The sequence below is a fragment of the Sitophilus oryzae genome, unplaced genomic scaffold (genome assembly GCF_002938485.1).
Source record: "Sitophilus oryzae breed Bouriz unplaced genomic scaffold, Soryzae_2.0 scaffold_213_pilon_pilon, whole genome shotgun sequence".
In the NCBI taxonomy this organism is placed as follows: Eukaryota; Metazoa; Arthropoda; class Insecta; order Coleoptera; family Curculionidae; genus Sitophilus; species Sitophilus oryzae.
Genome location: NW_022146767.1, coordinates 1,441,075 through 1,468,536, shown reverse-complemented (window position 1 = coordinate 1,468,536; position 27,462 = coordinate 1,441,075). Strand labels below are relative to the sequence as shown.

Below are 27,462 nucleotides of genomic sequence, written 5' to 3'. Positions count from 1 at the left end.
GGGGGGGGCTCATTTTCACACGTCGATAGTGATCCAGCAGTGGTACACGTGGCTGCTGGATCTTCCCAAGTCACAAGTGCACAGGAGAATGCTCCCCAAGGCAGCAAAGGCGCCGGGAGTATCTCCTCTCGACTGGAGAATATGGAGATCGGAAGGATAACCGATGATGACCTCTCCATAGACTCCGACTCAGAGAAGGGGCTGCTCAATCCGGAAGCCGACGCAGGCCAAGGGAAAGGCATCAAGAGAAAAAGTCTAACGTCGTTCCAAAAGACCAAAAAAGGCTACCGGAACGCTCAGACTTTTTTGAAAAAGATGAGTTTGAAGAAGGAGGAAGACTTGACCGAACGGGAAAGAAACCTCATCAAGCTCAACAAGAGAAAAATCTCCCAATTCGAGGCTGGCCAACAGTCAAAGAAAGTGGAGGTGATTCCTGAGGAAAGGGAGAAGCCGTCCTCCAAATCGGTGAGAAGGCTTCAGAGGTCCGACGAGGGAGAAGGAAATGTAGCAAAAAGGGCTAAACTCTCGACTAGCTTAGATTCGCCGGACGAATGTCAAGTCGCTGTTATTGATCGAGCTGATCTAGATGGTAAAATGACGCCCGAAAGGTGAATGGCGGTTGAGTCGAGGATCCTGATGGCTATCGCCGATAAGGAGGGAGGCAGCAATGAGGAAGTGATCTTCGACGGGGCTGGATGGCAGAAAGGTGTCAAAGTTGTGGGTTGCAGCAACAGGTTGTCGCGAGATTTCCCAACGCAAGTAATCCGCAACTGCAACGACATCTGGCCAGGAGCCCGACTAGAGGTCATTCCCAGATCGCAACTGCCCCTAAGAAAAACGATCTCATTATGGATCCCTCCTCCAGTCCCGGAGAAGGATTAGACAACGATGAAGATTTTGGCGAGACAAAATAAGAGCCTATGGACACAGGACTGGAGGGTAGTCTCATCATCAGTCGCCAGTCCAAACGGAAAAGGAAGGGATCTAGTGATCGCCATTGATGAGGTATCACTAGATCGCTTGAGAAAATCGGAAGGAAGCATCAAATTTGATCTCGGGGCTCTAAAGGCGAGGCTTCCTAACGACAAGAATGGCACCAAGTCATCCAGGGCTGCGGGTGGTTCAGATTAATCTGAACCACTGTGAGGCCGCGACGGAGGATTTGAAGCTGTTCATGAGTGAAAAGAAGGTGGACGTGGCCTTAGTTCAGGAACCATGGATCGCAAGAGACAAAATCCAGGGACTGAGGTCAAAAGAATACATTCTACTTCACCCACAGATTACAGGTAAAAAGAGAGCGTATATAGTAGCAAGAAGAGCACTAAAGCTTACCTTGCTACCCCATTACAGCACAAATGATCTGAGCGTGGCCACGTGCGAGGACCAAAAGGGGTTCAAACTTCTACTGGTCCGAATGACGAAGAGAATCCCCCGCCGGAAGCGGAAATCTGGTTCGAGAAGCCAGAAGAATGGACCAACAGCTGGTGATAGGATGTGACGCCAACGGCCATCACGTCCAATGGGGAAGCAAGGATATCAACGAAAGAGGTGAGTCGATAATGGATTTTATACTTTCTAATAACCTTACTATATGCAACAGAGGCAACGTGGCAACGTTTGCAAATAAAATTAGGCAGGAAGTTTCAGATCTAACCTTGACCACGGAGGGCGGGGTTTGATAGTCGAGGATTGGAGGGTTGATCTGGAGAAATCCTTCTCCGACCATAGGAGAATACTCTTTAAGGTTAAACGAGAAGTCCCGCTTGTTAAACCCTATAGGAATCCCAAAAAGACGGACTGGAGTAAATATGAGAAACTCGTGAATAGGTATTCTAGCGAAGGGGAACTAACTCACATGCCGGAGAAACCGAATCGCGACTATATAGACAATACGGTTGAGAAATTAGGAGAAGTGCTTGTTAGAGCTTTTAAAAATTCATGCCTTGTAGCCGACCCCGTAAAAACACCAAACCGTGGTGGAACGCGGAGTTACGGCAGACTAGGACAGGAATAAAGAAGCTATACAATAAAGCACAAAGGGAGAAAACCAGTCCATCAGGGACACCAACGAGGCGGCCAGACTGAGGAAGGTGTGAATCACAATAAAGTAATTTAAAGAATATCCAAAAAATCACCTAACAAGTGAAAAAAATCCTCATCCGGCAACAGCGCCTTGTGCTATTCCTGCCGCTTTTCAGCTCGCGAGGGCGCGGGACAGGGGGAGGGAAAAGGACTGACAAGAAGCGCGCGCACGAAACAACAGACGATCGCGTCGCAGTGACATAACATGACAGCGGGCCCTCATTGGTCGCCGACTGCCGCCCGGCCGGCTGTATAGAAAAGAAGAAGAAGCGGAGGACGAACGAAGAAGAAGAAGAAGAAGCGGTGGTGGAGTAAAGGGGAGGAGGTGCAGAAAAATGTTGTTTAGACGAACGGGTGACAGGGGATCGCCGCGCGAATAGTCCTGCTGCCGGCGAGAGTTGGCCGCTCATTGTCTTACGCGTCGCAGGACGTTGCCTACATGACAGCTTTTTTTATCATCAGCGTGTTAAACAATTCGTAAATAAAAACATTATATACCTACGTAACCTAATAATATTTTAAACAGGACTCAAGTTATGATATTTTAAAAAACGAAAATGATTTGTTGTGCCAATTATTGACAATACTGACAATTTTTGGGGGTGACTGTGTCTTCCGGTAAATATGCGATCAAAATCGGTGGCTAGAAGAGTGACAGCTCAAGGTAAGTTTGTTTTTATTTGCTTACCTGTCTCCTTATCTGAAACTGTCGTAATTTAATTCTCTGTTCTTTTTGTGATATTTTTTTTAATTTGAAGAATCCTCTTAATGACTTTTCTCTTCTAACACCAGCATATTTCTAGTTTTTTTTATTATCAATTTTAGTAACAATTAATTCAGGTTTCTGAATTCAGTGTACCAAAAACTGACACATTTAAAATTTTTATGTTGATTTTGACTGTTCTCTTCTATTACCAGCATTTTCTAGTTTTTTCTTAAAAAGCAGATAGAAAATATTTTATCTGGATTATATCCATATTCATTGATATGTGTGACAGCTAAATATATGTTTGTTTACTTTTTTCTTACTTTCTTCTCTTAATCTATTTATTTGTGATTGTTAATTTTTAACTGTTATTGTTAATTATCCTATTATGTTAGCAACAGATCACAATCAAACTTTGTTAACTGAAAATAGTATTGTTATAAACACTTTGTGATATTACAAATAATGATGTGTGATATTTTAGTCTTTTACGTAAAACTGTTCTATATACGTGATGTAGTATATTAATCTCAAATGATACAATATTTAACTATAATATATTAATATATTAAACGATATAAATAAAAATAATATTAATTATATAAAAAAACAATATAATAAAATGACGAATAATAAATGAAGTATCTAAAATACGGACATATCAAGGTAAGTATTTTTTAATGTTTATATCTACTTAATAGTATTTTTGTGTAAACATTTTTGATATCTATACATTTAATGTTTTAAATTCATACTTTAAAATTTATAAGATTCTTATAAAAATGATTATATATAGGCATTAGTCCAAAATGCATAATATGATCTCAAGAAATCTGAAAATCTTTGATGATTCTTGATTACACACAACCACTACAAGTTGACCATTAATTTTTTTCCTAAACCATCAATACATTTTATATTTGATTTTTGATTCACAAAGATAAGTTATTGAAAATATATATTTTTAAATTATTTGGGTTAATTTTATAATCTAAATTTTCTAAAGCCTCGTCTATACGTAAAGTTTTACCTGCCAGACTTATCTGTGCAGTCAAAATTTACCAAGTAAAACCAATACTATATCGTTTAGATATATTTAATGATAATTACCAAACGATATTATTTTCACAATAAGCATTGCATGTTTAGATAGAAATAAAATTTAAATTGCAAATACAATTTTGTATATTCCATTTATTTTTGTTTTCAACTTCCAAACCAAACACAATGATAAAACCGCAGGTAAAACTTCCAGTGTGTGATGCTAGTCTTTAATCCGTCTTTCCTGCCAGGTAAGACGGTAAGACTGTCTTGAGAACTGCTTTATCAGCTTTATAGACGGTTTTCCATTTTAGGCGGTGTATATAGTATGTGTATGTATGTTTTTCGACATTTTGAGAAAAATGCTTCGTTCATAAAAATTTTTGCTTGTTCTAAAATTGTTAATCCCGTATATACTTTTTTACCAAATTTTCATACTGTTTTAGGAAAAATTAGAAAAAAAAACATGAAAATATTGTTGAACTTTTCAAAGTCCTAAAAATTAAAACGCGTTTCTATAGTAATATAATTTCATTTTCATTCTTTGATAGATTGTTGTGGATAGAATTTTAATTAACGTCATATTTTTTGTTGTTTTAAAAATGTTAAGGAAGCCCAAAATTTATTTAGTTCAATGCTACGGAAAGAGCGATAGTAGTTATCGGAAAATGTAATACTTTAACAATACCAAAAATATGACGTTAATCAAAATTAATAATAACCATCTATCAAAAAATTAAATCGAAATTATATTACCATAAAAACGCCTTTTTACTTTTATGATTTGCAAAAAATTCAACAATATTTTAATGTTTTTTTTTTCTAATTTTCTTTAAAACGGTATGGAAATATGGAAAAGTATAAACGAACTATTTTAGAATAAGCAAAAATTTTTATAAAGAATGCATTTTTCTCAAAATGCCAATAATAATAAACTTATTCCTATTGTAAAGACAATCCGGGGACATACTGTAGATTGCGCTTCACAAAAAAAAATAATCAAAGTAAGTAATTTTGTTTGCTGCAAAATCACTGGAACTGAAAATATTACAACCTTTTTAATAAATATAATAATAAAAGTATAGAAAATATTAGCTTAATATTTTATACGATTATTGTTACTATTTCTATACATCATTCTTCTTTTCACATTTTGTATGACTAAATTATTAAATCATAAATTTTAATTTTAATTAAAAAAACTATATCATATATCATGCAAATTATCCGCAGAAATCGAACGAATAAAACAACCATCGTAAAATTAACAATGCGTCGTTTGCAAACACAATCTGCTTTGTTTTGAAAAATACAGAGTGAGAGGCTTCTCAACAGAGCTGTCAATACTCAGTACGTATAATTTATGAAAATCACTTAAAATGAACTAATTATATATTTTTTCTTGCATTTTTGCTTTTTTGAGAAAAAAAGAGCATGGAAAAAAGGACATAAGAACAAGGGCATCATGGACAAAAGAAGAAACACGTAAGGTAAAGTCTGACAAAGCTTTGCATCTGACCAGCGCCATTTTAGTTCATATATATTTATGCGCCGAGATAAGGCAACACTGCCCGATGCCAATTTAAAAATCAAATAAAGGCAAACGAGGGAAAGAATATACGATCGAACGTGCTTATTCTCGGTTTCGCCAGACCTCATTAACCGTTATCATTCGAAATTATTGCGAAATTTTTGCGTTATATTGGAGGATTTATGGTCCGCTTCGAGATGAATAGAACAAAACACGATTCGTGGGAGTTTACGACTGTTCCTTATCTGTAATTGTCCCACGTACGCGTCGGTGATGGTGTTGGGAATAACAAAGGTAGAAAGAGAGATGGGAAGCTGTGTAAAACAGTACTATAAAAATGCAACAAATATTTTAATTAGTTTTTTAATTACATTTACATGGAAATTTTATTTCTTTATATATTTTGTTCATATTTAAACAGAAAATGGACATAATTTGTCAATAACTTTCTTATTCGTGATTTATATATTTTAGTATCTATATATCATAATATACAGGGTTGTTCACCACATACGACACGGAATATTGTAGCTAAACGATTAGATTTTTACAAATTGTAAGTTTTGAGTTCGTTGAAGGACTATTAGAGCTACAATTTAAAAATATTTTTACAAGATACACAGTGTCCCAAATAAATAAAAAATATCAAAGTTGTATTTTTTTAAACGAAACACCCTGTATATTATTACATTTTTAGTTTCTACGATTAAAATAAACGTAAATTTGATTAAGGTTCATTATACTTAAACCTTACCGTTTATGAAATATTTTCAATTTTGTGAAATTGCAGTATGAATTTTAATTCTTCATTTCTCCGAGGGTATCAAAGTTTTTAATACTAAATATTTACTGAAGTTTATTTATTGATCAGTTATTGTGTTGCAATAATAAAAATTTTACTACCTTATACAGAGTGTCTAAATATTTATTTTAAATAATTATTAGTTCTAAACGGCAATAACTTGTTTAATTTAAATAGAACATCCTGTATATTTTATGAGAATCAGATGCACGATTTAATTGTCTATCAAATTGTATTATACCATTTTTTACCTATCTCTTCAAGTTTCCGTAGAAAATTTATTTTCTTGTAATTTAGAACTCATTTATCAATATACCCATGGAATACTGACATTTTAGATTATTTTTAAAGATGTACCAAATTTTTAAAGAGTACAGATACTAATATTGTCGATATAGTTTGTTTATTTCATTAAAAAATAAAAAAAACTGTTTAAATATTTGTTAAAGAGGACCAATTAATATGATTCCAGTATTCAAACTACATTAATTTACTGTTTGCGTTGATTAATAATAATTGCTCCAAATACTAAAAAACTGAATTATGTATGTGTATTAGACAGTGTGGTAAAAAAACTAGCACCTTAAAAATTATATTTTATTTTTTGACAAATGCTTATTTATAACAACAGAGACTTTCATTTTCATAACTCATTATTATATTGATTTCTGATTCAAATCCACATTTATTTAGAATATTTTATTAACGAACACAATTAAGTATGGAATTAATTAGTATTTGGGCTGAAATACTGATGGTATATTTAATTAATGGTATACTCTTTTGTAAAGATTTAAATAGTTTTCTTTTTGCATACAAATGGGCTAGTAATATTATCATTTTACTAAAAACGATAATATTACTAGCATGTACATTTGGTACATTTGTTGTTTTAAAAACAATTTAAAATGTCAATATTCCATGGGTATATTGATAAATGAGGTCTAAATTATAAGAAAATGCATTTTCTACGAAAACTTAAAGGGATAGCTAAAAAGTGGTATAATACAATTTGATAGACAATTAAATTGTGTATCTGATTCTCATAAAATATACAGGGTGTTCCATTTAAATTAAACAAGTTATTGCCGTTTAAAGCTATTAATAATTTAAAATAAATTTTTAGACACTCTGTATAAGGTAGTATAATTTTTATTATTGCAACACAATAACTGATCAATAAATAAACTTCAGTAAATATTTAGTATTAAAAACTTTGATACCCTCGGAGAAATGAAGCCTTAAAATTTATACTGCAATTTCACAAAATTGAAAATATTTCAAAAACGGCAAGGTTTAAGTGTAATAAACCTTAATCAAAATTACCTTTATTTTAATTGTAGAAACTAAAAATGCAATAATACACAGGGTGTTCCATTTAAAAAAATAAAACTTTGATATTTTTTATTTATTTTGGACACTCTGTATTTTGTAAAAATAATTTTAAATTGTAGCTCTAATAGTCCTCCAACGAACCCAAAACTTACAATTTGCAAAAATCTAATCGTTTAGCTACAATACTCCGTGTAGTATGTGGTGAACAACCCTATATATAGTATCATTAATGATTATTCAAAATGATGAAATAGTAAATAGTCAGCAAAAACTGGCTAAAAGCTAGTCAGGGATTGTCAGTAAGGTATAGACAATAAACAATAGCAGGTGAGACTCAGATTCTCAAAAAAAACTAAGATGACCAGCTTGTACTAAATAAGTTGTGGAAGAAAGTAACATATTGATAGAATAGTTGATGCTATTTAAAATTGATTTTAACTTCGACTGTACAACTTAAATGCACAACACACTATATATGTTGATTATTAAATTGTAATATAATAAAGAGCGATAAAAAATTAATGACCATAAAATAATAAAGCATAATTCTTTTTAATTAACAATAACATACATTTATATTTTTCCAAAAGTACAAGACCAAGACCAGAACTACGTTTAGACTGGGAGACAAAGAGAGTCTTGGTCTTGCATTTGCTCATCACTAGGAACAACAAAGAAAACACAAGAGAGAGAGAGAGAGAGAGAGATATTAGTTTATAGGGCGCATCAACAGCGAGGTTTTTTAGCGCTTAAGATTTTTTAGCGCTTTTAGCATTTAACCAGAACATCCAGAAACGGGTAGACAAAAGTTTTTCTCTTTCTCAATTGTGAATCTGATTGAGTTATTTCATGAACTAAGATGATTAAGAAAAGAATCCAACTGCCTATAGGTTCCGTTCCAGATTATAAAGGTGTCATCAACATATCGAAGCCAGATTTTGGGTTTGACGACTGCATTGTAAAAAATCAGCCTGAGTGAACTCATATTTCTCAGGGAGTGAATTTTTTGAGTGAAATAATTGAGTACATTTTCGTCTAAAATAGAGTAAATTCATCATTTTACTCAAATATGATCTCTATTTAATCAATAGCGATTGAATAAGCTCATGTTCAAGTTATAACCCCTATCTTTGAGCAATGGAATAGAAAAATTCACTTAAAAACTCATGTTATACTTTAACGCAATAAAATTTGAGGGAAATCTCCCAGTTTAGAGTATTTTTTCACTCTATTTTTCTCATAGTTTCTTCGATACCGAATAAGCTATTCCCCTTTTCCTCAGTTTTTAATTATCTGTTCGAGTCGTAGGTTGTCTTGTCCCTTCGAAGGTGCCAATAAGGTCACAAGCCCATAGTGTGTGTAAAGTGTGATGTAAAGTGTGACTGTGGCCGCGTAGCTGGGGTGAAGCGAATACAAACTCATAACTCCTATATATTTTTTATGTTAAGAACATTTTTTTTCACATCGCAGAAATCTGCCCAACATAGTATATATTCAAATTCGACTGCGTCTACCCATTGCCGCAATGCTCGGATGTTTCCTTGACTAATTAGCGTAGTGAAAATCTAGTTACTTTCCCTCAATCTGGAACTGGGAACTGGAACATTTGGCAGAATAACATTTTTTTTAATTTTCAGGAGGAAAAGTATCTGGATTTTCTGAGGTATTTTCGTTATTAAAAATTAGTTTAGAAATTAGAAATATTCGAGAATGTTGGTAGCCGAGCTGACGACTGCTCTTAATAAACCGGATTTTTCCGATGTTATGCAACTTTTCTAGACGTCTAGCTTAAAAAGTTCCTGTATTTTTTTCCAAAAAGAGTTGAAAACTTTTAAAATGTTTTGATATTATAATAATGATGTTATATTTGGGTTTATTTGATTTTGTCAAATGAAAATGACAAATAAAAATATTATTGAAGGTTCTACAGTTTTTCATTTGGTTTGTTAAAAAAAACGAAATATTCTAAATGATTTTTTAAAAAGCTATATGTAAGCTAACTTGTTATTTTATTACAAGTGAACAGATGTCTCCCAAAAAGTGAATTTTAGGAAATGGACATGTTCGAGACCATGTCCTAAACTGAAACTGAAAGGCACCTGTCCACCTGTTATGAAATAACAAGTTAGCTTACATATAGCTTTTAAAAAATCATTTAAAATAAATATATTTCTCAATACTGAGTGAAATTAATACTCAGATATGAGTACTAATTGAGTTAAGTGTAACACAAATTTGAGTAAAAGTCACTCAGTAAAAGGTGTACTTGAACCCAACACTTAGTGAGTTCACTCATTTTAAAGTGAATACATTATCAAAATCGATCAAAATCCTACTCAAGGTGAACCATAATAAGTAAAAAGGAGTCTTTCGTCCAAGCTCGATTGAGTGAAAACACTCAGTGCTTTTCACTCTAAGAATTGATGATTCACTCAGTTCTGTAGAGTGGAAATTTCACTCAATCGGGTGTGGACAGAAATTGAGAAAGTATTGAGTGAAATCTGAGTGAAATTTCACTCATTTTTTTTTACAGTGTGCTGTACTAATGGCATTGGTCTCGAACCATTCCATATACTTCCATTCCATATTCGCTATCACTGGAGAGGGCGAGGATGAAAATTATAAAGATGATAATGATAGAAATAGAACTATTGAAGCTAGAAAGTTTCTTAAGTATATTCTCTTGTTAGTTAAAGGGTTTAAACTATATCCATCGAAGAAAAGCACATCGGCTCACCGTGTTCCTTAAGGGCGTTCGTCCAAAGGAAAACTGTCAGGTAATAAAGCGCACATGTAAGATATAAAACACGCAATCTGGCCATCGCACGCGAGTTCCGCCATATTGTCGTCCTTTGTGTCGTTGCCGATGCGAGATTGTCCTGCGATTCGGTCGCATGTCCTGCCGCTGGCCATTAGATTCCGCGCCCCCCAAGGCTACCTAAGTTCGAGGCTATTACTTAAGATCTATAAATTCAATTTAGAGATTAGTTCAGAAATAATTTGAAAAAAATCGAAATAAAAATAAAACTTTTGCATCCTGTATCTCCAAAACGAAGCATTTTGGGACGTAAGTTTATACGAACTTGTTTACTTATTTATCCAAAAAAATCCTTTATGGGTATTTCGCCACTGCACTGCAAGAAAAATCTACAAAATAAAATAGTTATTTTTAGAACACGCGGATGAATATCGTGTTAGGTCAAAAATTATTCTAGAAAGACCTATTAAATTTAAACCTAATATTAATAGAGAAGAATGGTTAGCTATTAAAAATTTAAAACAGACAAAACAATTAAAATATTACAAGCAGACAAAGGTAAATCTACAGTAGTTATAGATTTAGTCGAATATAATAACAAAATTACAGATCTTATAAATAAGGGTAGTTACACAAAACTTTCAAAAGACCCAACACCGACTATTGAAAGAAAAATATACAGAACTTTATACAAATACAAACATATATTAACAGACTTACAACGAACATTATTAACACCCCATTACAGTAAACCACCTCATTTATACGGTTTACCGAAAATACACAAACAGGGTATACCTTTTAGACCTATAGTCGGTAGTATAAATTCTCCATGCCATCCGTTAGCAAAATTTTTACTAGACATATTAAATCCGATTGCAAATAACACCGATTCATACATTAAAAACACACCACACTTTATAGAAAAAAATTCAAAAATTAATATAACACCTAACAGTTTAATGGTTAGTTTTGACGTTGTTAGTCTTTTCACTAATGTGCCGGTAGATAAATCACTTAAAATAGTTAGGGACAGATTAGAACAAGATACACATTTAATAGATAGAACAAAATTAAACATAGATAGTATTTTGGAATTGTTCACTTTGTGTTAAAACTACTTATTTCCAATTAAATAATGAATTTTTTCAACAAGATTTCGGTATGGCAATGGGATCACCTCTCTCTCCTTTGTTAAGTAATATTTTTATGGAAGATTTTGAAAATAATACAATAAATAGTTTTTCAAAAAAGCCTGTAATATGGCTGCGTTATGTTGATGATATTTTTGCAATATGGCAACATAACGTTTCTGAAATAGATATTTTTTTGGATTATATAAATTCTCGCGAACCTACCATAAAATTATGAGAGAGGTAATCGTTTGCCATTTCTTGATGTTTTAGTGTCAAAGTTTGAAAATAAACTAATTTTAAATGTTTACAGAAAACCCACAAACATAGATAGATACTTAAATTTCACATCTAATCACAGTATAACTGTTAAAAAAGGTGTTATAAAAAGTTTATATGATAGGGCAAAAATAATATGTACAGACGACATTTCACTAAACAGAGATATAAACCACATAAAAAATACATTAATAAAAAACGACTATCCACCATATTTTATTGACAAAACATTAAACGAAATACAAACCCCAAATCATAGACACAATGATAACAATACACAATATATACAACTTACAATTCCATACATACGAGTCGTTTCGGAAAAAATAAGAAGGATAGGAAAACAATATAACATACGAACATCTTTCAAAACACAAAATACACTTAGATCCATTTTATCACATACTAAACCAATAAATACAGAACAACAAACAAAAAATGTAATATACCAAATACCCTGTGAATGCGATAAATTTTACATTGGTGAAACATCTAGACCCTTAAATGTTAGAATTAAAGAACATAGAGATTATTTAAGAAAGGGAGATTTTCACAAATCTAAGATTTGTCAGCATTCCTGGGACACAGGGTACAGAATAAATTTTAATAACACCAAAATTATAATGAAAGAAGCGATAGCCTCTAAAAGAAAAATAAAAGAGGCTTTTTTAATTCAATCTAATAAAAATAAATGTATTGCTCATGCATCTGTAGATGTTAGTAATGTATGGCAATCGCTTCTTTGATTTTAAAGAACATAACATAAATAAACATAACATACGTAAAATTTAAAAATAATCATACAGAAAGTTTTGGGCTTTTTGGTTTTACCTTATTAAGTAATTGTTATCAGGTAGTAATTGTTAATTTTGAAGTTTAACTTAATATAATGTAATTTTAACAGAACGTCAACGATTTCTTGTAGACGTATCTGTTTTAAAAAGTAAAGTGTTCTCGAATAGTTCAATTTAAATATTTTAAATAGTTTTTTTCTTGATTCTTTATATTTTCTTGCTTCCGACGACGGAAAGAGAAAACTTTCCGAAACGTTAAGCATTTTTTTCTTTGTTGGGCAAATTTTTATTACTGTAAACACAACTTCTGACAAGCAGCGTCCGTTTAGGTTTAACACAGAAGTGTTTACAAAAAATAACTATTTGATTTTGTAGATTTTCTTGCAGTGCAGTGGCGAAATACCCATAAAGGATTTTTTTGGATAGATGAATCCGCCACATAGGTATAGACATTTTTTACTTGTTTACTTATTGTTATCTCGTATGCTGTCGAAGTTTTCTGTTTAAAGGTGAGTCTTATAAAAGGTGAGTCTTAAACAGCGCTATAATCAGTTTTAAAAAGGCTTAAGTCATTTCGAAAATCAAAATGTCTTAAGTCAAATTCAACATAAAGCTCAAATGATTTAAGTCTTTGACTTAAATCATTTTATTAGTCAAGTAAATTTCTATAATCGTCTATGCTTAATCTTAATAGCATGCCTCCAGTTTTACTAGGCCTTGTGTGTCGTGGGTCGCATGTCCACTGATTTACAAGTCACCCATTCCGCCCCCTTACCCTCCTCCTTAGTCCCTGCCGTAACTTAGCATCCCGCATGAAAAGGCAGTCTTATAGATATTCGAGTGAGATAACTGAAAATTGCAAAGAACAAAGGCATCGGGCTGCTTATTGCTTTGTCAATAACGAAATTACGATTATGGATTAAATACCCGGCCAGCCCGGGTCGCATGAGAAATTTATCAGATCGCCTACTAGATGTGTGCTGGCTATTAAAGGTTAAAGGGTTCGAGTTGTCGTGGCATTTTTTTAACGGTTTTATAAGTAATATGTTGCCATGTATAGGTTCGATATGTGTGTATTAAAAAATACACGGAGTTATAAAAATATACCTAATTATAATGATCGATGGAATAAGATTAAATACATAGGAAACATTGAAAATAAGAAAGTTTTTTATATATTCTAGCATTCTAGCAACTCTATTTATATATTCTACCAAACCCAATTCTTTCAATCAACGATTCTAGTTCTTATCTCAACCTATTGTTATAAATTACTTGCTTTTCTTCTATCAAGGTATTAAGCACAGTAGCGACAGTAGTGCGAAGTATTGTCGGCCGTGGCAGTGATATCAACAACTTCTCAAGTAATAGAGGCATTTTTAGAAAAACAATCAAAGGATAAAAAACGCTGCTGAGGTTATCAAAACGTTGATCTAATACACTTTGATGTTTAAACTACTACTTCAAAAGTACTTAATCATTTTTCCAAAGCCTACCATGAATTGAATGAAGCGTTGTAACAGCCAAATTTCCTCGCTACGAGCTCTGTGTGCTAGCTCATAAATTATCGTAAATAACTATTATTTTTGCATCATGTTTACTATAATTTTATTGTTAAATATTATTTTATTTAAATTTTACGATTATGCAACCAGATATACACCGCGATGTTATACAGCTACAGCTACACAACATTGTCACTAGATGCCGCCCAGCAGTAGGCTTTTTGTCGAGCTCTCTTTATCTTTGATCATCACCTGTCCGTCACTTGCCACTGTCAGATCAAATCAGATGTTTTTGGATTTATTTATCCTTTGTTTTGGTTATTGAAATTTTATAATTATCAGATACAATTTCTTAGTTAAATTGTTTATTTTTGATGTGGATGGCAGTGTGCAATTTGTTCATTTAATTGTGGGAATTTGTGAGTTAAGTTCGTTCATTGACCGGATATGGCACATGGCAGTGGAAAATATTCTAGAACATCGTTTTTTATTTATGCCTTTTTGTGAGTTGGACTAGAGTAGATATATAGTTCTCTATCTATATCCTGGAGGGAGATTTCCGGTTGATGTGTGATTTTGTGAAGGAAGTCCAATCCTTGTATGACTTCTTGTGTATCCACCGTCCGAATTGCGCCTTGAAGAATTGGCTGCCATTTCGTAAAGTATTCCCTGTTGGTAGTTAGCAGGTCTTCGTAGAGAAGGATTAAGTCTTCCAAAGCTCAGTTGGTCAGAGACGTGGTTGGATTTTGTTGATTTTGTATGGATCACCGACCAATTTCCGTAATGGGATTAAAATGGCCTTTCTCCGACCGATATTCCGATTCCACGTGCCCAAGAAGTCCCAGAGTAGTTCCAAGTTATGCATAATTCTTTTGCTTATTCAATAGCTCAACTGATTTTCAAGTGCTCAACTGATTTTTGTTCATATTGTTGACTGGTTTTCGACTTTTCCACGCCCACGGGGTGTAGAAAGATTAGTTGAGTGTTATCTTTCTTAAATCTTATTTAGTTGTTCGTAATTGTAGAGCAAGAAGACCGATGCAGACCGTAGAGCACAGAACAGTCCAGAATTCCATCCGTTCCTGTTGCCCGTGTAGAGGTACCCGTTTGACATCATAAACCCTCGTTGAGGTAAAGTTCAGATTTAATTAGTCCTTCTTTATTACCTTCATTAACTCCTACACGTTGTGCTAGTCCTTGTTCTATAATTGAGGCTCTTTGTTTTTATGTTAAAGTTTTAGTTTTCTTGATCTAAATTTTATTTTACTTTTCAACGTATATTCATTGCCATTCAGTTCCATTTCTTTAAATATTAACTTTTTGATATTTTAATAAATTGCTTAAATATTTTTAGTAGTATTATTTTCAGTCTAGTCTCATAGTTAAGTTAGAGTCACTTAAGTTTAAATAATTATAGTAATATTTGAAGTTCATGGTAGTTGCACTCAACAGTTCGAGGTTAATGTTGAAGTATACATAATAGTAACATCTTTTATGCCGAGTTCATAGAGTATAATCTTGTGGCGCCCTTTTATTAAGATAAAAGAACCCCGACCACCCGGCTGTTAAAATTAAAAAGCTAGTGGCCTCAATGCAGCTCATCCCGATTAAGTAAACTTGTGGTTTATTGAAATTCAAATAAGAAAAGTACGCGGCAGTGTCGATTCTTGTTCATTGACTTTGGGTCTTTATTAGATTTTAATATGGAAGAAACTTAGTCATATTCAAATCTAGAATGTCACTTTATCTAAAGAAGAAAACATTCGACCAATATGATAGTATTGGTCATCATAAATTGGATACTTAAAACGAATATTATAAGAAAACTGCAGGTCGCACAACGCTCAATGGAACGAAATGTGCTGGGAATAACCAAGAAAAACAGTAAAAGAATAGAGAGGGTACGACAAAAGACCCAGGTAATAAATGTCATCAAATCACTCAAGTGGCAATGGGCAGGAAACCTGACAAGAAGGACTGACAACAGATGGACCACAAAAATTACAGCATGGTACCCACGAGGAATGAAGAGACTATAGGATATTAGGAAATTAGCAGGGATAACTTGGGATCGCATGGCCAACAATAGACAACAATGGGCCCAACTACAAAAAGAGTATCTAAGTATGTGAGGGAGGCTACACCATAATTGGAAATGGTTGAGTAAGCTGGAAGTGTGGACGACGATGATGATTATGATGATGAATACATCTAGCATTCTAATATATTCGCATTCTAGTATTTTATCGATATTAGAATAAATTAATCGTTTCTATTTTATGTTCTACTGAAATTGTCATAATCAGGATGGCTACTAATACCCTGTTAGTTTTTTCGCAGTTAAAAAAATAAAATCTATAATTTTATTATTAGAATTCTAGAAACATTCTAGCTCACTCATTTCTTTAAACTTTATTTTTAACATTGTTAGCGTTGTTCCCAAAAAATGCTAAACAAACTGTACAACTGGTAACAAAATTCAGTCAATAAAAATAAAGAAATAAAAAGCAAGTGAATGAAAAGCTGCAGAAGTTTAGCCTAATTCTACCAATGTTAAACACTAAAAAAGTACCTGAAACGCATCAAAAATAACAGGCATAATGCAGCACTTCCTTTCGTATTCTCCTCTCTATTAAGTTTATCTTCTAAATGAGCAGGATGTCCATTGAGATCCATTAAAGACAACCGAAGACGTATCTGAAAAGAATTCGGATTCGGGAGCCGCATGTAAAATAATACCGTTCGAGAAAGATGCGTTCCAAAATATAATCTGTCTAACCTATCTTGAGGGTTTTGCTTTTGTTTATACGCTCAGTGGCGTAGTTAAGGGCAATTACTTAAAAATTATGTATAACTCTATTTTTAAAACGTTATATTTCTTGACTAATTTTTAAAGAGCAATACAAAATAATCTTTTCTAGAACCTAATGACCAGAATGTCAATGGTTTAATTGACGTGTCTATGTTAATATCTGATTCTTCATCATTAATTCGCCTCTTTCTTTCTCTTAGTGTTTGGCTTTTTATTGGTGAGGCAAGTATACGCAACTCAGAAGTTGGTCTGTTTGGATTCTAACCACTAGCAATTTTTTTAATTTTCATTTTTCTGTTCTTTCAAGCCTATTGTTGTCTATTGTTGGCTGAGTTATCCCTGATAATTTCTTAATGTCATGGTCCCATCTTAGGTTTGGTCTTCTTCAATGTTTTAATTCCTCATGGATAAGATGCTGTAATTCTTGTGGTCCATCTGCTGTAAGTCCTTCTTGCCACATGTCCTGCCTGGTATATTTTATTAATTTAATAATTTAGTTAAGACATCTATACTAATATATAAAATCCTTATCTGATCCTGCTCAAACCACTCAACGTAAGAAGTTCAAATTTGGCATATAGGTTGACTCTAGGGTGTAGGGGTTCGATAAAAATGGATTTCACGAAATTCCAGTTCCAAGAGGGTGAAACCACCCCTCAAATATTACAATATTTTTTATTTAAAAAACGGTCAAGTTTCCGAAAAAACGCTTAAACACGTATATTTTATTTTGATTTTTTACATATTTTAAGATTTTTTAAAAATGTATACAGGGTGTTTCGAAAAATCTGGTCATTGATTAATCACGATCCTGCTTAAAGTGCTTGACGTAAAAAGCTGATTTTTGGGAAACAGATTGACTTTTTTAAAACCGGTGAGTTTTTCGGAAAAACTCTTAAACACGTATATTTTATTTTGTTGTTTTACATATTTTAAGATTTTTTATAAATTTATACAGGGTGTCTCATAAAATATGACCATTGAGTCATCATAATTCTTGAATCATGATTCTGCTTAAACTGCTTGACGTTTAAAGCTGATTTTTGGCAAACGGATTGACTGTGAGGTGTAGAGGTTCGATAAGGAGGGGTTTCTCGAATCTCAAATTCCAAGAGGGTGAAAACGCCCCTCAAATATTACAATATTTGTTATTTAAAAAACGGTTAGTCTTTCGGAAAAACGCTTGGACAAGCATAATTTATTTGGTTTTTTACATATTTTGAAATTTTTTAAAAAATTATACAGGGTGTTCCAAAAAGTTGGGTAATTTCTTAACCACGATTCTGCTTAAACTGCTTGACGTAAAAAGCTTATTTTTGGCAAACGGATTTTTCGAAAGTCAAATCCAACCAGATGAAACTACCCCTCAAATATTACCAAGTTATATAATAATATCCCCATATTGTTTTTTCTCATGCTGACATAAATGTGAGAAAATTTTATTCTTGCTTTGCTTTATCATCACCATTACAAATGATTAAATCGACGCGAACGAAGTCGCTCGTACACGCTAGTCTTCTAATAATTTATATACAAAAATGGTGCTCTGCACTTTAAGTGACTGAAAGTGTGAAAATTAAGAAATATATCAAAATAATAATGCCTTGAAAACACATTTTACAGTAAACACATTAATGTAAGCTTTTTTATAGAATTTTTTGTAAAATGCTTGGAGTCCAAATGGAATCTAGATTGTCAATGACTTTTACTCCTAAATCAATTTATCTAACCAACAAATAAAATGCAAACATTTAAAGAATTATACCACCGTCTCCAGAAGCTATAAAAAAGAGCCAATAATATGCTATTTTTATTGGGTATTGCAAAAAAATATATATTTTTTACCATCTTTATCATCATTTTACCAGGATTTTTTCAAGAAATGAACGCGCCACAAATGCACAGACATTACTTAAAACAATGATGGGTACGCCTCTGGTATGTTAGTACCGGATACATATAGTTACAGTGTAGTTAGACGATTAGTTCTTAAAAAACTCTTGAAAAAGGCCTAACAAGCCGAAACATATATGTAGAGTTAAAGTTACTCTTATTAAAAGTTTTTTGAAACATCTAAAAGCGTGCTTTATTAAAATACTAATATTTCAACGATGTTTCACAAGGAACCAACCACAGCTTCAGTACAATTTATTAAAAGATTGAAAACAGCAACATATAAATCTTGGTACGCAGATTTTCAAGCAAATGATAGTAAGTCGGAGTGCTGGTTATTGATTTACTTGCATTTGATTTATTCTTTTGTCCCAAACAAGCGACATAAATCAGTATTACTTCTCTATATTTAAACTAGATATATCTCCACCCCAGATAATTCGTTACTACATACACACTACCTTCTTAACTCTCACCCTTCCCGCCACTTAAATTCACATCAATCTTTTAAATATTTATGACCAAAAATATTATCTACCTACTTAAGACACTAGTTCCAGTTTTGTTCCATCTAACCCTAATAAACCTCTATCAATTTCCTATGCATATCTGATCTGGTTTCATCCTAAATAAGATCGCAATAATAAGGCCCAAATTTTTCGAGCGTCAATACGCGTTAGAATCGTTATGAATTTATAATGAACCTGTTTGGTGTGGTTCTCAAACCTCTAATAAGAATAATAACTGACAAATATAATTGACGTTTGCTGTGGGACAGGGTGAAATATTGATTAGGTTGTGATATTCAAACCGGAAGTTTTAAAATATATAATTTCACGCGTGACATTTTTATTTGCCCTGTACAAGAAAAAGTGTCAAATCTGTTTCTAAATAAATATATTAATTTTATATACAGGGTGTCCCAGGGTGAGCGTGCATTAGTTTCTAGAGAACTACAATAGCCAGATCGGAGATTTTTAGCACATCATTGTTTTACACCGAGATCTATCGATTAAAAATATTTACAATATGGCGGGACTTCCGGAAATACCGGAAGTTGATAGCAACTTTCTTATTTTAAATGGGTGCCCCCATTTTTTATTACATACTTAAATTCTCTGTAAAGTTTTATGAATTTTTATATCAAACACTCTATACCTAACACTAACAGTTTTTGAGAAAAAAAATATTTAAAATTTCTGGACGAAAAAAACTGCCTGTGCAAATTATGTGTATAGTCTAAACGTTAAATTTAATGACTACTATAGCCACTGTGCCATAAAGAGAAGATATGTGGCTATCTATTTTAAAAATTAAATTGTTCGAATGTCATATAATAATGGCCGCAGCTGTCATGGAATTGAGCGATTAAAAAATTATCATAAATCATTTTTTTCAGATAAAAACCCACTTTTGTTATTTCACTAGTGAAAGGGCTTTTCAATTCGTTACTTTTTGGCTATACATGTTCCTATACCTAAAATAAATCGCTTTTAAGATATTTAAGATTTAGTTTTAAAGCGTATATTTTTCTTGATTTTAACCAGTAGCTTATGACTTTAAACGTCAAGTGATGTAAAACAATAGATCTGGCCATGTCATATTGTGACACTTTGTTCAAATAGCAGTATGTTATCGATTATCATTTACATGCAACTTTTTTTTTGCAGTGCAGTGGCGAAATACCCATAAACAACTTTGCGCTGCTTTTTTTCGATCATACGGTATATTGTTATTAATTAATAATATCAACTATCGGATATTATTACTAAAGAGCGAAAATACGAGATATATTTTTATAAATACACTTTTTAACCTCTTAAGGCAGGCAATATATATAATATAGGAAATTCAAATAATTCGTTTTCTGACAGACACTTAATGTCAAAGGAAGCTAGATAAAATCAAGAAAAAATATACGTTTTCAAAATAAATCTGAAATAAATTAAAAACGATTTATTCTAGGTACAAGAACATGTATAGTCCAAAAGTAACGAATTGAAAAACCTCTTCACTAGTGAAATAAAAGAAGTGGGTTTCCATTGGAAAAAAATTATTTATGATCATTTTTTATCGCTCAATTTCATGAGAGCTACCGCCATTATTATATGGCATTTGAACAATTTAATTTTTGAATAGATAGCAATATGTCTTTTCTTTATGCCACAATAGCAATCACTAAATTTGACTTTTAGGCTATACAATTTTTTTTGACAGGTAGTTTTTTTCGCCCAAAAATTTTAAACATATTTTTCTCAAAAACGGTTAATGTTAGGTATAGAGTATTTAACATCAATATTTATAGAATTTTACAGAGAATTTAAGTATGTTATAAAAAATAGGGACACCTATTTAAAATAAGAAAGTTGCTGTTTATTTTCGGTATTTCTGGAAGCGCCGCCATATTGAAAATATTTTTAATCCATAGATCGCGTTGTAAAACAATGATGTGCAAAAAATCTCTGATCTAGATATTGTGGTTCTCTAGAATCTTCTAATGCATGCTCAGCCTGGAACACCCTGTATACTTATTATGCAAATACACTATAAATTTTTAGTTTTATAGGGCTTAAAAATTAAAAAAGGCAGAAAATTTTACAAAAATGACGAATAAAAATACAAAAACTAATTTCAAAGAAAAACTAAAGAAATTATTATAAAAATCAAGTAAAGATTCTCATTAAAACTGACACGAAAAACGATTTTCGTTTAAGTGAAAAACCCCTCGTTTATTTTGCGTGGAAATCACATCAGAAGAAAGCCTGGATATAAATTAATTCTACCACTCAACATTATTTAAGGGCAATAAAGGATCATTAAGGGTAGTTCCACACAGACAACGATCGTATCTAAATTGGCTAGAGGGCGCTGCCGACCAACCTAGGGTGATCTAACTGAGCGCCGACGTTTCGGTTATTATCGTGTTAAATCCATAGACAGCGTGTTTGGATATGATAACTGTTTAAATCTTGATAATGCCAGAAAAAGTTTATTTTTAATTTGGCTGGTAATATCACCCAATTTGAAACAACTAATACACAGCTCGGGATTTCTACTACCAGAAATCAACAGAAGAAATAAGGTAGGATGGAGTACATTTGGGAAAACTTAGCCATATTTCAATCTAGAATGTCATTCTATTTAAAGAAGAAAACGTTCGACCAATGTGTACTACCAGTCATGAGCTATGCATTCGAAACCTGCCCAAGTAGCATTTGGACGTTATCTAACGTCGGGTATACGTCGCGTTCAATAAACCCGACGTCGGGTACCAAGCGTCGCGCGTCGGTTCGACCGCCTGACGACCCTTATTTGCACCTAAATGGGGAATACTGATTCGGGTCGCCTCTACGTCGGTATCTGACCTAATAGGGAATATAATTATACCAATTACCAACGTCATATTACGTTGGATTTCAGTCACTTAAAATTCGTCGCTAAGCACTTACATTACGTTTGGTTTCAAATTCGCTATCAAGAAACTACCTAATTACAAATGGTTAATCTCACATGCATAATCACTCCTCGAATATAATTATAAGTGCCTACCTAATTTCATATTATAATAATTCTGAATCATTAATCCAGACATCAGTTTTGTCAACGGAAGTCACTTTTTTAATATATCTGATTAAAATACGGAAAACAACGAGCGCCTTCAAAATTAGGTAGATTTATGAAATAAAAATATCTATAAAAAAGTAACTCGCAAACGAGGGGTGTCTCACTCGGGTAAAAAATGTACACGTACTGCCAAAATATCCTTCCACTGATAAGCGATTGCCAATGACTATGAAGAAGACTGCCTATGACTGCCATGTAATTATTATAGGTGACTGCCATAAGACTGCCAGCGACTGTCAAGAAAATGTACAGGTAATTCCTATAGTGAGACACCTCTCGCTCGCACAATATTTTTTTTATTTTCTAGTCATAAAACTGTGCTGTGGTTCCCCCCAAACTCAACCTAATCAATATTATTCTACTAGAAATCGGTATGTGAATATAAATTTTAAAAACAGAAAATGATTTTAAAATGGCTCAATCGAATACTTGTTAAGAATGGCGGATTTCTGTGTCCGACTTAATATGAACTATGAAACCAAACCAATATACCAATTCTGACCGGGTCTCCAACATTAGTCGTCTCACACGACCGAAGTCATCAAACCGGAGGACCGGCAATCGTATTATGACGTATATAATTCCAACGTATGCCACGTAAAATTTGCGATCGGCCGGCATACGTAGAAGCATCCGTCGTCGGCCACAGAGCATATAATTTTTTTACTACTGGCAAACGATTCCCGACGTTATCTGTTATTGGTCTATGATAGGTCAATTGTTTGTTGATAAAAAATGTTTGAAGGTTGACGGTTCAACGGTTTTGTAGGCTTAACCTCACTTTGCGTATCAGTGATTTGTGGATTTGTGCAATTATATTTTAGTTTTTGTTTTCTCCTTAAAGAAATGGGCAGCCACTTTTTTAAGATAGTATATATACAAAATTTAAAAGAATTGGAACCAGTACCTCATATGTGGGAGGAGGATGGGGTCTGATGGTTTCCTAAGCTAAAAAAAGAAATTAAGATGCACCAGTATAATGCTGTTGTGTAATGTTTTTACCACTACTTGAGCGAGGAGAATACTTTCTTAATACCACAAACATAAGTATTGTATACCTACCTGTTCTGGCTGATGTGCAGTCTCCTCTGCATTTGTGGCTGGAGGCAAGACATCACTACTACTATTATTATTTTGCAAAAGCCTCGACCTCTTTCTGTAAAATGTAGATGAATGTCTAAATTCCTTTTTAGTGTTTTTTTAGGCATAATAAAAATAATTAAGTTTGTTTACAAAAACTTTTTATTAGGTTATGTTCATGATGTTCATTAAACTGCAAATGTTACTTAATGGGTTGTATTTACGGACGTAAATAGAGATACGCAAATTAGGTTATAAATATGAACATAAAATACAACAAAATATAATTGGGCGTTACTTTAGGGATTATCAGTGAGACGTATCCTATTCGGACAACGGATAGACGTCGGGCTAGTTCAAGTATATGTACGTCGTGCAAGCAAACGCGGGAACGACGTTTGGGAAATTAATAAAAATGGTACGTTGTTATTTTGTACGTCGACAGATCTTTGGATTTACCGACTCGGATCCAACGACGTCGCTTTTAATAGGAAAGCGACGTCACCGGTCGTATCACCAGCACCCGGCCTAAATTTGCACAAAGTCTGACGTCGCTTCAGGTCAGATTTAGTTCGAAGTCAGATAGATGCTACTTTTGTGGACACTTCAAACTGACATCATAAGGAAACTGCAGGTGGCACAACGCTCAATGGAATGAAATATGCTGGGAACAATCAAGAAAGATCGTAAAAGAATAGAGTGGATACGACAAGAGACCCAGGTAATAGGTGTCATCCACAGAGTCAAATCCCTCAAATGCCAATGGGCAGGATACATGGCAAGAAGAACGGACAACAGATGTACCACAAAAATTACAGCATGGTACCCACGAGGAATTAAGAGACCTAGAAGAAGACCGAACCTGAGATGGGACCATGATATTAGGAAATTAGCAGGGATAACTTGGGCCCGCATAACCAACTATAGACATCAATGAAAATGAGAATATAGAGTATCAAAATATGTGAGGGAGGCTACACCATAATTGGAAATGGTTGAATTAGCTGAAAATGATGATGTTGATGATGCAATTATAACTATTTACAAATTTTTACAATTAAAAAGTTTAGAGAATACCCAGGAAAAAATAGTAAACATATTCACATCTCTTTTAATTTTGATAATTATTACAGTTAAAATTTTAATAATTACAGATGTTGGTGATAGGTCTTAAATATTCTATTATTCTACGAGGAAATTTCAAATGAATATAAATATAGAAATGGCGGTGTCTAGAACTTCAACCAGATTTCAAATCGACATCTTTTGTTGAGTGATATTAATATTGAGGACCCTAGTTCAAAAAAGGGGTAGTAGTATTTGAATTACATATTTATTAGAGAGAAGAGATTAAAAATGTATTTATATAGCAGTTAACCAGTTTGATAATTTTTATTGATGTCCTTACAACCGACTTTCGTAGGTAGGTATAAAAAAAACATAGCTAAAACAGAACATATTTTTCTTTTTGTAGCTGGTAATACTACTTTTATTTCATATCTATTGCTATACCAAGGAGAAAATAGGACTCAATACGATAAAGAAGGGAAAACATATTATATATTTTTTACTAGGAAAAGATAAATCTTTCTTAATTCATAAGTTTAGTATCTTTTAATAATATAAAAACAAATATTCTGATTTTTGAATATTTTGTTATAGTTTTAATATTCTTAGAAGACTACAGTAAAGATTTTACGTTAATGATTTAAAAGTAAAATTCTTATGGTCGGAAAAAATCTCAATAAGTTGGCTTGGAAATGACGGTCGATTCACCATATAATTTTGCATACTTACTAGGTCTGGTCCATTTAAGTCTATGGTCTGGTCACTTCATCTGCGTAGTCTGTATTTTAATGCACGCGACAGAGATAAATATAAATTACCGGTTGACAAATAGAAAGACAAAATAAAAAGCGGCATACAGTATTGCCGGTTTTTACATGCTCGTCAACAAAGTTGAAGAGATAATATTTTGGCCAACTGTACAACAAGAAATTTAAATGAAAGAAAGGAACCTACGTTGTGTTTACTATTTTTTTATATGTGATTACCTCGGATGCGCCTCGACAGAAGCAATATTTTGGAAAATTTGAGAAGAATAGGAATTATGTAAATAAAACGCTAAATTTGTAAATAGCCCTACTTATTTTATTAAATGAAATGAAAGGAGGGCCGTACTCTGCCTGGAATTCACATGTAAAAGAGCACGGCAGAGAAAACCATGATCACTATTCCAGAGAATCTAAATATGCTGTCCTGAACTTTAATAAACGAGAAATAATAATAATATAGAAACTGTCCTCATACCTAGGTTTATAGTTTAATACATTCAAAACATGCCACATTTATATCGTTCAAAACTGAAGAAAGTTAGTTTAACGGGTCCCCACCCGTAGGTACAAAGTCCCTGGTTGCGGAGATCGACGCTAAAGTTGAAATTCTGGTGCAAATATCTTTAGATCATAAGTTATTATATTTATTTTTTTCTGGTTGCTCTTTTGCGAGATAAGATATTCGCCCATGCACGGACGAAAAATGTTAGTACACTCAACAAGGCCCTTATTCTCACAAACCACAAAGATCGGCACGAAGGAACAGCAAACGATTTTATTTAGATTACTTTAACACTGAAATTATTTACAGCATAAATAGATCTCATTAAATGTATACACGTACATGTTATATATTTGCTTTGTCAGATCAAATAAATAAAGCAATGCTTTAGAACAGAATTACAACAAGAAAACAAAAAATATGATTTAGTTAACATTAGTTAAATAATGAGAAAACATTTACTTTACCGTTAATAACATTCTTTGTCACAAAACTCATGAACCAAAATAATATCAATCGCTGTCCTCCTTTCACGCAGTTGAGCAGCTCTGAACTGTTCAAGAACGCGATACTCTCACTCCAATCAATTGAGTCATAAAGTTCCAGAACTGTTTCGCGCCATATGGAGGCACGAGGCTATCGCGCACAGCTCCTTTCAGAACCGTTCTCGAGTAGCCCCAGGGCGTAAAGCCCGGAACTGGAAGTTCGCGAATGGAGGACAGCAAATGCGTCTCGAATGGTAGTCTAGGAGCTATATCTTTAACAACTATCATCTCTGGTCGTCTCCTAATTTCCCTCTCTCTAGTTTGTGAATAATATTTTAAAAATCAATAATTTTATTTATGTATTACGGAGTGTCTCAAAAATGAATGTTTTGAATTTAAAGAAATATGTCTATTTTTAAATAGGCGGTTCATCTCATTACGTTTGTAGGAAAATATGTATCGAAAAAAATAAACCATTTTATAAACTTTTATGAATACTACTAAACTGAATATTATAATATATCTAAGCTAAACATAATCTAATACAGATGTAGTAAAATGAGTAACTAAATGTGAAAAATAAAGTTCCAACTCGAGATGCAACATTTTTCATAAACGCCTGCTTGTGCGGTTTGAAATTTTGATGCAAAAGTCGGCAATACCGCATTGAAGAAATGTATCAATACAACTTTTAAATACATTTCATTTTCCATTAAGCTGTTCACAGTCCACATCACTGTCTTACACCTTAAAATCCAGACCACACAGTTTTGATGACCAGATCGGTATAAAATGGCAGCTATCTTTATTTCCAAACCACCTTTATTGCTGTTTTTTTTTCATTTGTATCGTAATTTAAGATCACAGTTTGATTTTTGCTGAAAATATGGGTAGGCCCTGTTTGTTTATGTGGATTTCAAACCGACGTTCTCAAGCATATTATATAGTGACCTACCAACTTCACGAACGTGTAAATTAACCCTCACGAGATTCTCATGATTTCCTTCATTCTTCCAATCAAGTTAAGATTTAGCAGTACTCGATGATTGATTTAGATTTTTTCTCAAACTCTCTTCTCTTTACAATCCCTTCTAACAAAACAACCCTTCGAATTAGAGAACAACCACTCGACAATTGAATAAAAGTCAGTTGATTTTTCCTTCAATGGTACACTCTTCAAAAACCCAGTCGAAAATATCGTAAGTCTCAACGATCGATCGCTCCATTTGAGAAATTTCGTGACTGCAGCAGCACCACAGTAAGCC

At 33.1% G+C, this 27,462-nt stretch overlaps 1 protein-coding gene across 1 annotated transcript in view; it reads left to right on the top strand.

The window, feature by feature from the left end:
- Window positions 1–2,295: 2,295 nt before the first annotated feature.
- LOC115884211 (histone-lysine N-methyltransferase PRDM16-like) overlaps window positions 2,296–27,462 on the top strand; it is a 208,202-nt gene continuing 183,035 nt past the window's right edge. Inside the window, exon 1 of the mRNA XM_030902711.1 lies at window positions 2,296–2,746. Coding sequence (XP_030758571.1) covers window positions 2,707–2,746 — 40 coding nt within the window. The 5' untranslated portion in view covers window positions 2,296–2,706. The remainder of the gene's footprint in view (window positions 2,747–27,462) is intronic.